The 14,166-nt window shown below is 25.7% G+C and overlaps 5 protein-coding genes across 15 annotated transcripts in view; 2 read left to right on the forward strand and 3 right to left on the reverse strand.

Annotated features, from left to right (window-relative positions):
* LOC118446380 (uncharacterized) overlaps nt 1-3,638 on the reverse strand; it is a 33,774-nt gene extending 30,136 nt beyond the window's left edge. For 2 of the 10 annotated variants that reach the window (XM_035876988.2, XM_035876987.2), the window contains exons 1-4: nt 3,305-3,635; nt 2,636-2,796; nt 2,382-2,545; nt 114-296 (exon numbers count right to left, since the gene is read on the reverse strand). In XM_035876988.2, the coding sequence (XP_035732881.2) occupies nt 114-296; nt 2,382-2,545; nt 2,636-2,780 (492 nt within the window). In that variant the 5' untranslated portion in view covers nt 2,781-2,796; nt 3,305-3,635. Of the gene's footprint in view, nt 1-113; nt 297-2,381; nt 2,546-2,635; nt 2,797-3,304 lie in introns of all 10 variants that reach the window. The other 8 variants (XM_085659912.1, XM_085659911.1, XM_085659913.1 and 5 more) reach the window with 6 other exon arrangements.
* An 871-nt stretch (nt 3,639-4,509) lies between these two features.
* Nucleotides 4,510-7,377, reverse strand: Snx1 (sorting nexin 1). Its single transcript, XM_035876654.2, has 7 exons — nt 7,143-7,377; nt 6,484-6,735; nt 6,171-6,417; nt 5,929-6,093; nt 5,721-5,842; nt 5,338-5,637; nt 4,510-5,256 (listed from the first exon to the last, which is right to left on the reverse strand). Exons 1-7 carry the CDS (start codon nt 7,242-7,244, stop codon nt 4,909-4,911), a joined length of 1,536 nt encoding a protein of 511 aa, XP_035732547.1. The 5' UTR covers nt 7,245-7,377; the 3' UTR covers nt 4,510-4,908.
* A 416-nt stretch (nt 7,378-7,793) lies between these two features.
* On the forward strand, nt 7,794-9,247 carry Use1 (Vesicle transport protein Use1). The gene is made up of 5 exons (XM_085659707.1): nt 7,794-8,038; nt 8,176-8,225; nt 8,327-8,562; nt 8,652-8,978; nt 9,107-9,247. The coding sequence occupies exons 1-5, from the start codon at nt 7,937-7,939 to the stop codon at nt 9,145-9,147; spliced, it is 756 nt and encodes a 251-aa protein (XP_085515833.1). The 5' UTR covers nt 7,794-7,936; the 3' UTR covers nt 9,148-9,247.
* Nucleotides 9,248-9,253: 6 nt separating this feature from the next.
* LOC146872703 (osteoclast-stimulating factor 1-like) lies at nt 9,254-10,679 on the forward strand. Its single transcript, XM_085659708.1, has 5 exons — nt 9,254-9,344; nt 9,705-9,751; nt 9,836-9,953; nt 10,020-10,231; nt 10,308-10,679. The coding sequence occupies exons 1-5, from the start codon at nt 9,290-9,292 to the stop codon at nt 10,542-10,544; spliced, it is 669 nt and encodes a 222-aa protein (XP_085515834.1). The 5' UTR covers nt 9,254-9,289; the 3' UTR covers nt 10,545-10,679.
* Nucleotides 10,616-13,820, reverse strand: Grip75 (gamma-tubulin complex component 4). Of its 2 annotated transcripts, XM_035876653.2 has the most exons (9): nt 13,419-13,820; nt 13,167-13,296; nt 12,878-13,074; nt 12,632-12,726; nt 12,253-12,569; nt 11,684-12,160; nt 11,418-11,595; nt 11,119-11,341; nt 10,616-11,003 (listed from the first exon to the last, which is right to left on the reverse strand). In XM_035876653.2, the coding sequence occupies exons 1-9, from the start codon at nt 13,485-13,487 to the stop codon at nt 10,755-10,757; spliced, it is 1,935 nt and encodes a 644-aa protein (XP_035732546.1). In that variant the 5' UTR covers nt 13,488-13,820; the 3' UTR covers nt 10,616-10,754. The 2 variants fall into 2 exon arrangements, with proteins under 2 accessions (XP_035732546.1, XP_085515832.1); XM_085659706.1 differs by lacking the exon at nt 10,616-11,003 and having other exon boundaries at nt 11,116-11,283.
* Nucleotides 13,821-14,166: the final 346 nt, after the last annotated feature.

Consider the following 14,166-nt stretch of genomic DNA (forward strand, 5'->3'; position numbering starts at 1 on the left):
TTAACCCTTCTTAAAATTATAGCATTCCGATATAATAGCCAAATTATAATTTAAAAAGAAAATGAATGATATGTATATGAACCAAGCATTTCTACCAAAAGCAAGTAACTCACACTATGACTCCGTATGAGTTCGAGATCATCCTTCGGTTGAATGAGCTCAAAATGATTAGTTTCTCCCAAAATAGGCTGCGAAGAACTTAATTCGGTCACAATAGCCAAAGGTTCGTCTTTATTTATGAGGATTGGCTTTACCTTTTCAGGTTTGCCTTTCTTCTTACTTGTTTTATTAACCTCCTGTTATTTTAATACAGATAGATTTGCTACATATTTATCGTAATACTCAAAAATTATAAATATAGAATAAAGCCAGATAAAATATTATAAAATTCACATAAACCTTTACATAACATTAAATTAAACTAAATATGTGTAGAATGGAGAAAACATCTTCATAAAATATTAAAGTATTATTATGAAAAAACTTTATGTTATAATAGAAGAATATGGTTTGTAGTATTATCACAAAATGGAATACTTGCACATATGCAATACTGAAATTTCTTGTTAGAATAAACAATGACTGAAAAGATTCATTTCAGTTTAAAGGTATATCATTATTATTAATTTATTATCACCTTATAACGGGCTTTATTTTCACTTCTTGCTGAACAGATATACCTGAAATTCACAAATCCATCATGTCATTTTGTAATGTATTTATGGAGTATATTAATCTCCTTAGGACAAAATTTGTAAATATTAATATTTAAATGAATTCCATTTTCATTTAATTAAAATATACTATGCAAGTTATATCATTTAAGATAATACATTTTATTTAACAGAATATATTGTATAACAAAAAATCTGTGACTGGCTTTATAATATTTTCTGTTTTCTTTTACCAAAATAATATTTATAACCATATTTATTTTAAAGAATTATTTGATGGAAATTCAGTTAGTAATATAAGACATCTTCTCTTACTCCATTATGTTGTAATCTTTATGATAAGGTAATACAGTGAATAATTAGTATCATTGCTGTGTTGTATAAGAAAGTTATTAATAGCAAGAAATTTAGAAATTCCAGATTTATCAAAAAACTATATATAGACATAAAATGAGTGATAATTTTACTAATTAAGCTTTATTGGTAGTTCATATATATATATGTATGTGGTGTGGGTATGAAAAACATATAAATTATTAAAATGCCAAATTATTGTATAGTTAGCATAAATAATATTTATTATAATTGAAAAATAATAACTAACTCTTATGAATGTATATACTTTTTCCTTTGGTTATCAAAAATACTATAGAATGTCAAATTTACATAAAATAACCTATATAAACTCACCAGGGCATGATTTCTATTTGTATAATAGATATGCTTAAATAATAGAAACATACGTAACTTCTAATTTAAACTTGCTCTAAAGAAAAACAATATAAATGTATAAACATAATGAATTGTTGCTTATTTAAAATAATTACATTATTAATACTACTCTTTGAAGTTATGCATTATACATTGCTATAGAAATATTTTGATAGCTAGAGGTCAAATGTTATGATATTTAACATATACACATATATTCAGTGTTGTAAAAATATTGTATTAAATTGAGTTGAAATAATACATAATATGAATTATCAATTTTGACAAGAATGTGCTCTATTATCAACAAATAGGTTATATTTATTTTATTCAATAATCAAAAATACAAATTGTAAATAAAAATAAAAAAATTGTGCTAAGTGCAAAATTATTTCTCTATAAAAATAAAATAAAAAAAAATTATGAAAATTTTTTAATTTATAAATCATTGTTTAATATTCACACATATTCAAATACACATGCAAATTTATATGAATCTATCAATCATGTTGATATATAAAAATTATGAAGTAATTTTTAAAAATTTTGCTAACATCTTTTATGAATATATTAATTGCTTGGTTATGAATATTCATAATTGTTGATTAAGTTATTTAATACATGCAAATATTACAACGCAGTTTCTTTCTAATAATTCTTTTAAGATTGCATTGCACCGTGACAGGAATATGATGCTATATAAATCTTATACAACACACTAGATATGATATTTGATACATGGCTTAGTATACCATATTTCATGCATGAGATGTAAGATATATCTATATATTATGTATGAATGTTATGTGTATAAAAAAAACTAAGCATTTCCACAGATTTAAATAAATAATAGGCACAGTAAGGAAAGCTTCTTTATTTCCCATTTTTTAAAATATAGAGAGCGCATGCACAACTACTAATACATTTTTGAAAATTATAAAATGAAATATAATAATGCTAGAAAAAAGCAAACAAATGAATATTGTACAATCATACCTGTAGAGGTAATTCAGAAGACAATATCTGTGGAGTTTCTTCGAACTGAACATGTTCCTGTTTTTCATCTTTTTCCTCTTTGTCTTCTTTTTCTTCTTTCTTTTCTTTTACTTTCTTGCCAGATTTATTCTTATGTTTTTTTTCTTTACTCTTATCTTTTTTACCTATATATGCAATATATAATATCGAATTAGATATAAGATCTTTAACGATACAATTAAAAATCAATTACAATATATTTTTATTGTACAAACTTAATAAAAGATCATCAGGAAGTTTTCTTTGTTCGGCAATAGCTTCTTCATATGATTTTTCTTTTATTCCAAATATGGATAAACAAAGTATAATTGCTGAGACAATTACTGCCCCTATACATACTAATGCTGTTTGCATATCCATCTTTTATATCTTTTTTCTGTGAAGAAAAAACAAATAATTACATGCAATGTATCATTAAGTTAATCTTATGAAGTATATAGTGCCACTGTCAAATTATATTCTAAATTCGTAAATAACGAGGAGTATACTTGTGAAAAATATTTTGAAATATAAATTAAAAGCAATGTATTATAAACAAAAGTTAATCTGAATTGATTAAAGTACAAATAATTAAAAAATTTAAGAATTATATCGAATGATAGAAGAAATGTTGATTGTTATAATATAAATGCTTATTTTCAAAATTTACACATTTATATAAATATTTGAAAAGAAAAAATCTAAAGATCAAAAATTTCAAAGAAGATCATGTGAATAATGACATATGGATGACAGTGTGGCAGGTCATCGACACGACTGCAAGAGATGACTACATCTTCATCAACATCCTATAAATCAGCCGAAAACCGGCAAAACGATATAATAACTTCAATACTTAATACGATCTTACATACGAGCATGCTTAAAATTTCATTAATACTTACCCAATTATTTAAAATAAATGAATACGATTAAATTAATGCAAGATATACAACGTAATCCGCTCTTTTTCAAAGAACCACTTCAATCCACAAGCAACGACTTCTTAAGAATTATGGCGACTGAACATAGAGACAAGCATACGTGTTTCAAAGCCACGCCTATCGAAATCCCCTGTTTGCTGATTGGTGGTATAGTCTGCCACGTATGCAAGATGCTCAACGTTAGCGAGGATGAAATTCATTAGAGAATTTTACCAATTATCATCAACAATTGATAACCTAGTTTAATTTACATCATTGCTATCCTAAGCGATACGCGCATAAAATGGTCAATACATTTGTATGATTATATACGACCAACAATCACCAACAATCTACAACAGGTCCGCCAACTTCAGAGATGTTACATTATATCCATTTTTTCTTTATTTTTTTTTATTTTTTTTTTTAACAATAAAAATCTTAACAGTTTCTATTTATTACTAAAAAAAAAAAAAAAAAAAAAAAAAAACAATCATACACAATATATTATTACAAACAATAGAATTCAATCGTTTAATGTAATACGATAAATCTTGAGAATAAATAAAAAGCATTTTATCTCTTTCTTTTTGATAATAATTATTGTTAATTTCAATTGTTTCTTTTCATATATTTTTTTTAAGTTGAATGTTTTTATTTTTTTTCCTCGAAGAATTTTTTTATCATTAAATATTGATACTGCGGACATTATTTATGTGAGAGGGAAAAAACCGATTGCAATTATTATTCACACAAGAATCAATTTCTATTTATAGCATATATGTAAAAAAAGAAAGTTGTTTTATTAATATGCTTACTAAGAAAATTAACATGAAACATTTTTGTATGTGTGGATACCATTATTTTACATAATATATAATTAATTCGAATTTTTTTTTTACCAACTTTTGTGATAATTTAAATAATTATAACATCTTAGCAAAATATGCGGCTAAATTAATTCAAAAACAATAAAAAAAAACTTTTATGTTTCTTTATACGAGCGGATATAAAAATATCATCAGTATATTAATTCACAAAGCTACGCTGTAAATTACAATTGCAAATTTTCTTCTAAATGTATAATTACTTACAAGTATAAATGATTATGCTAAATGACAAAGATTATATCTATATCTAATATCTAGCAATTTAAATCATGAATACAAGTTTAAAGTTTATAATTTTATTTTTACAAAATGTCTCATTTTATAGGAATCATTAATTTGCATATGTAAATGGATATATATATATATGTATACATATGTATGTATATATTATGTATGTATATATATATGTATACATAGATATATATAAAGTGTTCTCACACAGAAATTTTTGCAGCAAACATCGCTTAAGTTTTTCCACATCACCTACACTTCCTGCATTTTCTATATCGATTTTTAACTAGTTTACGGTAAAGTGTTTTTCTAATCAGTCGATAATTTATTTTTCTTTTTCTTTTCTTTTTTTTTATATACAAATGCAAATAGTATAGGTAAGGCAAATAAATCTTATTCATCATAAAGTTTTCATATATCTATACATAATAAAAAAAGTATTATATATTGTTAATTGAGGAATGTTCATGCGACTGCTCGTGCCTCAGGTAGAAAACTCTCCCAATATTTGATCAGTTGGTTTTGATGTTGTAACATTGCTTCAAGATATTCAATTAATTGTTTCTTAAAATCTTCCACTCTGACCAACTCGAAACGTTCAACCTCTTTTTTTATCATCTTTGAAATATTATCAAATTCTTCCTGACCTCTTTCTACTTTAGCTTCCCATTCGACAACTTCAGTAGTAGCTTGACTTGTTTTATCAGTTCTACCAGATTGTTCTAATCTAGCCTTTTGTTCCCGTTTCTTGTTTAACATCATTTGAGCATGCTGCCAATTTTGAAAAACTTTAACACGTTCGTGAAAAACATCCTGAAACATATTTTCTAATATTAATCATTACAGTTGTATTTTTTTTTTTATTAATTTTTACATTCGTATGTTTCGACCAACCTTAATAGCACCAATAAGTGCAACATAATCTCTTAACATTTCTCCAAATTGATAAAGATCACTATTGCTTTGTGCTTTTCTAATTACTTCCACTTTCTCCAATGTTTCAGCTAATTGTGCTAATGCTCTACCAAGAGAAGCTCCTGGCTCTCCATGACCAAGAACTGCAATTGATCTTGCTGTTGCCCCTGTACAATTTGCAAGTTCCCTCCTTTGATTAGTTAATGTATCAACAGCAGAGTGTAAAGCACGTAATTGATTATCAAGAGATTCAATTTGTGAAGTTTTTTCTTCAAACCACTGTAAACAAAAAAATGTTACACTAAATGAATATGTCGCGTTAAAAAAAATCTCCCTATATATTATTGTAATATGATTCTCACCGTATCACTTTCATCCATTTTATACGTTATTTTATTAACAGTTTCTCCAACTTTATTAAAGAGTCTCATTACTCCAGCACCACTCAAAGCAGATGTATTCGTTGCTTTAGGTAATTCCATGTCTAATAAAATTTCATATATAAATGAATAAAATTATTAAGAAATTTTGTGAGTGTATATATATAAAAAAATATCAATAAAATTATACCAGCTTCTAAAAATTCTCTAAAATCAGGATCTACGCTCAAAACTGGATGTGCAGCAGTTCTGTTTAAATATCTTTCTAGAGCAGCTCTACGACGTTCAATGAACTCTGTAGAACTTGAGTTTTGTTCTTGATTTTTGTCACCAGACATTTTTATTTTTGTTGTACCTAATTATATAATTAATATTTAAGTAAATATATACTAATTAAAAAGTTGTATTAATATGAGATTAGTATAAAAATACCAATAACACTTTTCTCTGGTGCTGGTGGAATAATTCTACCATTTCTAAGATATTTATCAGTTAATTTATCATGAAGACCAAGAAAATCGCTAAATCTTCTAGTTACACTAAAATTGCGTTTTCTAAATATTGGCATGTTGGTTTTAGTTTCGACTTTATAGGCCATATAAGCACCCATACCATCGCCTATCTTTTGAGGCGAAGTGACTGTGATTTTGAGAAAAACATCAGCTGAATCAGCTGATACCTATAAAAAAAAAAAGGATTATGAAATATATCTACAATTAAGATTAAATTGAAACTTCATATATACCTCTTCGAATGATTGAGATTTAATAACATTTGTTGATAATATATCTGCATTATCATTTATCGGAACATCATGCAAATCTCCAATATCACTGCTCATAGGACCTAATGGAGGGCTTAGTGGACCAGGTGGTGGACTTGATACAGAAGAAAATGAATTTTCTTCCATTGCATCTCTTAAGGTCAATTTTGGTAACTCTGCTTGTAGCGTAGATACACCATTGTAAGGGGGTGAATCTTCTAATTGACTTTGATCCTGAGAAGAAACATTATACATCATATAATATATATAATCTTATATCCTTTCTTGATCAAATTTTATCAATATATATTTTTATAAATAAAGATAAAATAAAAATATAATATTTTAACATATATACATTTAATATTCTATTATCTTTGAAATTTGTAAATATTAAATGATATTACAGAATATAACTGAAAAATATAATTCACTCAATAACATAAGTAATAACAATCTCGAGTTAATTAATATTTATAAATTATTATTTTTAACTATAAATTACATCGATTCGATAATACAAAAGAATTTCAATGATATTATAAATCTTAAATAAACTAATAAAACTACATATAAAACACTTTTGTTCTGAATAAAGAGTTTTGTTAATTTCGATTGAAATCTCGAATCTTATAAAATACCTGTACTGCAGAGGCAAAAACATCGTCGTCATCATCCTCCAAATCATCGCTTTTTGTTTCATTAGTATCAAATAAAGGCGGAGTGTCTTTAATATCAGCCATCTTAGCGGTTCTGTCAATCTACGATGTCAAGATGTATAGGGATCGGCCCCTCGAATGATTACTACCGACGTCAAATAAACTAGAACCTACCGTTATCAACTTCCAGAGAGCGGTACTTTTAGCGTAAACGCGCGCGTTTAGCCATCTATGACATATATATATTTATATATATATGCATATATCTGATTAGAAATGACAATCTAAGAAATTCAATATAACAAATACGATTAAATTATACCATTTTTAATTAAAAAACAATATCACATATTATATTTATAACAAGATCTATGAAAATCGTCGTAAAATATATCATAAATAAAATCAAATTATCATATATTAATCGATAAATTTATTATTTAAATTTATACAAAATACAATGAAACTTACGTTGTATGTTTACGTCAGTTAATGGCGGGAATTTGAAAAAAAGCACTGCATATAAATATTCTTAATACTTTGAATATTTTAGTATTGTATAGTAATTTAATATTTTAGTATTGTAATTATATTTCTTTTTTTATACATTACTATATGTTTGTATAAACATATTATCTTATAGCATTAAAGAGATGATCATTATAATGATCATAAATAATGTTCATAATTCTGACGAGTTTAGGTCATATGGAAAACACGCAATATTGACAGAATATCATTACTTCGTTTAGTGTTCAAAAATAAATTTATTAGAAATGTTACAAATGTCTAGATTAGAAGTTAACGTTAGGCGACTTTTAACACGTTGCGAATTAATGGCAAAAGATAATCCTCAGAAGGATTGGAAACTTGAAAAGGTTATTTTATAAAAATTTTGAAATTACTAACCTATTTTTCGTACACATATTTAAGTATATGCATAAATATTATTTAAAATGGATGAATTTTTTTTAGTATATTAGTACATTATTTAAAAATTTATTTTTTGTTGCAGTACATACTTGCTCTGGACGAAATGATCAAAAAGTTGCAAGCTTTACCAGAGTAATTCATTTGATACTATAAACTCATCTTTTTTCTATGTTATTATGATATAAAAATTTTATTCATTTAAAAAATATTCCAAGAAAAACCTTTTCTTTTAGCAAACCTTCCAAAGATGTTTTAACAGGATATGCAAAGAGACTTGATTTTTTAAAAGGAATTGTAAATACAGCAAAATTAAATAATCCAGATGAAAGAGTAGCTGCTGTACAAATGTTATCTAAAACATCAAACGTAAATGACACTCTTGGTCCAAATATAGCGACGCAAATACATCAGAAAACTACAGCAAGATATAATCAAGAATTACGTGCAGAACTATTTCATACTGAAAAGGGTACAAGGAAATTATATCATAAATGCACCATATATGAGAGTAATACTTAAGAATGCAGTATAATAAAGGAAACATATATTTAATTTAAGGATCCTTAGAGGATGGAATTCGACATAGATTTCCTAGCGCAAGTATACAGGATGAAGATTTAGACGCGCTCGTGAAATATAATCGAAACATTCAAGAAAAGATAGCAGAAAATATGCTCTCCATGACTAGCAGCATGAAAGAACATGCTTTAGCAGCTAGTGCTATTATAAAAAGAGATATCAGTACCTTGGAAAAGTCTGAAAAATTAACAAATATTAATACTGGAAAATTGAAAACAGAATCTTTAAAGTTGGATGAACATACAAAATCCAATTGGAGGTGTTGGGTTTGGTTAATGATTGCATTTGTACTTGTGGTATTTTTTAGTAAGTACAATATTTATTTCATATATATATTATAAATATAAAAATTTTGTAATTATAGTATTTATTAGATTGCTTTCTGTAGTAATATAAAAAATTTATTATATATATATATATATTTTTTTTTTTAGATATGGTACTATTTATGAAAATAGCAAAAAAGAAAATTTAAATGTATTTTTATAATAATAATAATTTTATAAAGGATACGTGTTATGTATTTAAAATGTATGCACAAGATAGTGCATCAATGTGAATTGCTGTGAATATAGCTGTATATGTCATTTAGTGGATTATGATGGTAAGAGTGCTTCATGATGAATATGCCTGTGAAAACACCTGTTCCACCCAAAACTAGCTGGAAACCTGGTAAATACTTATTAAAAACATCGTTCGTGAAATTATATATAATGACAATTTATAAATTTAATATTTAAAATTGTGAAGGTATATTGTGATAAAATTGTGTATCTAGAAATATATATGTTTCTGCATTTCATTATAACTATTCTATTACTAGGAAACACTCATTTGAAATATATATACATTTATTTTAAAGATGGTTGATATAATTTATATTATTAATATAAATAAGATGTTTCATACAACTAAATGCAGGATCATAGAAATTCAATAAATTTTTTGTAAAGAAAGTGTTGCATTATGTTTTACCTATATCCAAATATAATATTATAATGAAAAGTATTACAATAAAGGATTTTTTTTAAGGTAGGGTAAAAGTAGTCAGAGCATTATACAAATATACAGCGCAACAAGTAAGTAAACATTTTTTATTGCAATATTAAAAGTTATTTTCTATTATGGTTAAATCATTAGAATGTTATATTTACTTCTTATAGGCAGATGAATTATCTTTCGATGAAGGAGATATACTTTATGTTTATGAAAAAGACGTAGACAGTAATTGGTGGAAAGCTAAATGTGGAAGTCGTGAAGGCCTTATACCTGTTAATTATGGTTAGAATTATTTTCAATAATGCTATTATAATACAGGTCCCTTTTATTTTTTATTTTCATTTCCAGTTGAAGAACAAATGCAAGAGATCTTACTGCCATTACACGAAGCTGCCAGACGTGGAAATATATCCTTTTTAAAGGAATATTTAAAACAAGGGGTATCAGGAACTGGTTTAGATGCAGCAGGCAATACACCATTATATTGGGCTGCATGTACTGGTCACATTGATTGTGTAAAAGAACTCCTCTCTTTACCAAATTCTGCGATTAATGCACAAGTATATCATATTTTCAGATCGTATTAAATTATTAAATTGCAACATAACAAAATGATTTTTTCATAATTGATTTCAGAATAAAATGGGAGAAACCCCATTACATATTGCAGCAAATCATGGACATTTAGATGTTGTAAATTTATTACTTAAAAATGGTGCTGATCCATTCATAAAAAATAATGATAATCTCACAGCCAAAGATTTGTCTTCAAATATAGCTATTAAAAATGCATTACAATTAAACCAATTACACCATAATATAAAATGTGGATATACAGATGATGATTATAATGATGGAAGCGATTCGGAATAATTTTGTATTAAAATTTATAGGAACTTAAAAAATCAAATGAAAATTTTAAATAATAGTTTTTTTTTTTAAATAACAATTCAAGCATTATACATTTTGCTATTCTTTCTCTTACATTACAAACATTTAGTATATTGTATATATAAGTATAATGATAATTTATTTTAAGTAAATTACTTGAATAAAAAAATAATTGCAATTTTTATTATAACTTTAATGTTTTTTACTAAACCATCTATTAAAATCGAGTCTCAATAGCAATTGAGCTAAATGTTCACCACTAGGTTGTGAACGAACTCGATTTAGTGTTTTAGTCAACCAGTCCATTAAACAATCGAGCGTATCAGAAAGTGTTTTTAATTCTTCTTTTTCTGTTAGAAGTAAATTAGCAACTTCCCACGTAGATGCTTGGAGAATGAAATCATCACAAAGTCTTAACAAAAGACGTATCAATTTATTTACCTGAAAACAAATAATCTATATTAGATTTATTCCGCGAATAATTAATTTATTATAATAGAAAGTTATTACTAATAATAATAAATCAGAATATATAAAGTCTATTAATTAAACCTACTGGATTCTTTCTCTCTTTAACATTGCCTGCTAAAAAAGTCTGTGACATAACATTGGCCAAAAAAATAGAATGTGCTCTTTGTACGTCTTCAAAATTTTTAGTATTTTTCACATTTCCCTCCATTATAGCATATTGACTCTCTAATACATCCACTTGCAAATAATACTGTAAGTTATCGACAATGAAGATCAAGTTATTTCGTAATTGAATCACACCAATATCGCTAAAATTATAAATACTTTATATAATATATTATATATATGAAATGTATAATGCATAGATAATTTAATCATACATACATATTTTTAAGTTGCATATGTTCGCTCCATAAATTCCATAAATCTATTTGTGTTTTTTTCACCCTTAATAAAAATCGGAATAAGGTATTATAATCATTCAATGCACATGGGCTAAATAATAAATGTAGCGGCCAAACAATTTTATATTTTAGAATTATTAGTCCCCAACCACGTTTTTCTATGAAAAAAATTTTTGAAAATTAAAAATTTTATCTCTTCAATAACAAATAAAAAATGTTGTAATCAGTTATATAAAGAAATCATACCAATAGGATCTTCGAGTTCTTTTTCTGAAAAATCATTACATCCAATCAAATCATCATCATTATCAGTTTTAGTCTCTGGAATTGGTACAGTGAAATTAAAGCTATCCATAGTACTTTCATCACTTAAATGCATTTTTCTTATTGCTATTTGAAAAGCAAGATTAATATCCCTAGATGTATGATTTGTTGGTGTTTTATTTAGAATATGTGCTGTCAGCCTAATAAATTCTCTAAATAAATCGCCACGTCCCATTAAATAGAAGTCTTTCATCGATTTAAGCTGTTGCAAAAGTTGAGCTTCTTCGACTGCAACTTGCCATAATAGTTCAGTTACACATTGTTTTAACTCGTCGATCGTCCTTTCAAATTCGACAATATTAAAAATTGGTTTGGATTGAAGATTTTGAAGTTTTCGAAAATATTCATATTCTTTCTCACCCCATATAGAATTATCAGTTTTAGTGACTACACTGAAATCTATGAAAGAATCTTTAAATTGTAGTAATTACAACAGAAAGCTATTGCATAGAGTTCTTAATAATTGAATAATAATTCCATATAACATTTACCTTTCTTTTGTCTTGGATCATTTCCAAACATTATAATAGTTTGTCCTATAGTTAAAATTTTTGTTGCCACTGATAGTCCGATATGAGAAGGAAGCATATCTATTTGAATATCATAATCCCACATATCCAAGCTACACTTTTTATTATTTGTTTCTTCGTAACCATCTATATTACTTTTTTTTTCTGTAGATGTTGAACTGTTCTCATCATCAGATACTTTTTGAATAAAAAATTCATGATATACATCATCTAGATGCCCATATAAAAGCCAACTTGTTAATTGCTTATAAAAAACTACATGTACACAATGTATCATCCTAAAAACAGAACAACAAAAGATGTATGATATAATAAACCATAATATATACTTAATACTTACTTTTCTAATGCTACTTCAACTTCAGGTATACCAGTATGCATATGCTGATGCAGACATTGTATTAATTTACAACCATGGAGTTTTTGTGTTTTTATCTGCAATTAATACAATATATATAATATGTATATATATATATATACATACACACACACACACACATATATATTAATATTTTAAACCATGCTTATAATATTTTGTTAATCAAAATATGATATATATATATATATATAGAAAATTATTATTTACTTCACGTATAATGGAGTTCAAAACAGAAAATAAGCACACATGTTTTTGTACATGACAAAGTATATAAGATACAGGTGTATAACTGTTAGTTAAAATAGTATTTTCTAATTCTATAACATCTTGATGAAAAGGTTCTAAAGCTTGATTCATCCCATCGCAAAGAGCTCGAAGATAAAGTCCTTCTATATCTTGTGGTTCTGTGTATATAATGGACATTTAAATTTATAATAACATAACATATATATATTTTTAAATACATAATACAATTAATTATCATATAAATAAATACCAGTTTCATTGGTGTCACATGTATGTATTTTAATAAACTCTCGAATTGTATTACATTGTTTGACAATATCAATAATTTTCTTAACTAAGGCACGTTCTCCAGGATGGAAATATTTATCTAAATCTATAGACTAAAATAAAGAAAATTATATTAAACAACAATCAATCGTCAATGAGTTTTGTCTTATAAATTAATGAAATAAATGATTTATAAATAATCTAAAACTTGTCAACTTTAATTTTATTTTCTCACATCAATTTCGAGCATTTCCATCAAACTGGTTGAACAACCCCAAAGGGACACTAAAATTTCATGTAACATTTTAATCAAATTATTTTCTTGAAAACAATGTTATTTATCACAGAAATTTATCGAAGTTTTATACATCGTATACTTTGTTTTTTTCTTTCACTGAAAATTGTTAAAGACCGGATACGATTTGTTTTGTTATGACAACGATCTTAGTAATTATATCACGAACTACTTTAACCCTTTATCTTTATAAATTTCTTTATTGAACATGATACATCAGTTGGCTAATTCATATATAACGAAAATATTCAACTATTAACTGTAATGTTCTTTACTGTCACTCTAATCTCACTTGTCTCTTGTTTTAATAGTAATTGAAAAAGAGTATAAAAAAAAAGTTGTAAAGGATGATAGCTGGATTACTTATTATAAATATTTGTTTTCAATCAGAGCCATCTAGCGTATGTTTCTGAAAGTATACTGTCTGAGATTGAAATGGCTCCTTTTACGAACCGCTAAATTTCTGTATGCATATCTTTCTATTATTTTCAAATATATTTTACCTTATTATAAAAAAAAAACTGGTAAAAATAATTACTTATTAAATGTCGATAAAAAATCGATAAAAGTTCATTATAATTGATTTATTATTTGTTTTTCCTCAAAATATTAATATTATATATATATATATATATATATATATATATATATATATATATATATATATATATAAATTAAATATTAAATA

The sequence above is a fragment of the Vespa mandarinia genome, chromosome 10 (assembly GCF_050613455.1).
Source record: "Vespa mandarinia isolate Hongniang chromosome 10, ASM5061345v1, whole genome shotgun sequence".
Taxonomy (NCBI): domain Eukaryota; kingdom Metazoa; phylum Arthropoda; class Insecta; order Hymenoptera; family Vespidae; genus Vespa; species Vespa mandarinia.

Excerpts from the sequence above, each read along its gene's own strand:
- Snx1 (XM_035876654.2), bottom strand. The coding sequence starts at position 7,244 with ATGGCTGATATTAAAGACACTCCGCCTTTATTTGATACTAATGAAACA. Across the intron at positions 6,736-7,142 it reads TTTTTGCCTCTGCAGTACAG|GATCAAAGTCAATTAGAAGA; the intron begins GTATTTTATAAG and ends GTTTCTTCTCAG. Across the intron at positions 5,843-5,928 it reads TAGAGAATTTTTAGAAGCTG|ACATGGAATTACCTAAAGCA; the intron begins GTATAATTTTAT and ends AAATTTTATTAG.
- Use1 (XM_085659707.1), top strand. The coding sequence starts at position 7,937 with ATGTTACAAATGTCTAGATTAGAAGTTAACGTTAGGCGACTTTTAACA. Across the intron at positions 8,039-8,175 it reads AGGATTGGAAACTTGAAAAG|TACATACTTGCTCTGGACGA; the intron begins GTTATTTTATAA and ends TTTTTGTTGCAG. Across the intron at positions 8,226-8,326 it reads AAGTTGCAAGCTTTACCAGA|CAAACCTTCCAAAGATGTTT; the intron begins GTAATTCATTTG and ends CTTTTCTTTTAG.
- LOC146872703 (XM_085659708.1), top strand. The coding sequence starts at position 9,290 with ATGATGAATATGCCTGTGAAAACACCTGTTCCACCCAAAACTAGCTGG. Across the intron at positions 9,345-9,704 it reads CAAAACTAGCTGGAAACCTG|GTAGGGTAAAAGTAGTCAGA; the intron begins GTAAATACTTAT and ends ATTTTTTTTAAG. Across the intron at positions 9,954-10,019 it reads CCTTATACCTGTTAATTATG|TTGAAGAACAAATGCAAGAG; the intron begins GTTAGAATTATT and ends TTTCATTTCCAG.
- Grip75 (XM_035876653.2), bottom strand. The coding sequence starts at position 13,487 with ATGTTACATGAAATTTTAGTGTCCCTTTGGGGTTGTTCAACCAGTTTG. Across the intron at positions 13,297-13,418 it reads TGGAAATGCTCGAAATTGAT|TCTATAGATTTAGATAAATA; the intron begins GTGAGAAAATAA and ends TCTTTATTTTAG. Across the intron at positions 11,342-11,417 it reads CATATGCAACTTAAAAATAT|CGATATTGGTGTGATTCAAT; the intron begins GTATGTATGATT and ends TTATAATTTTAG.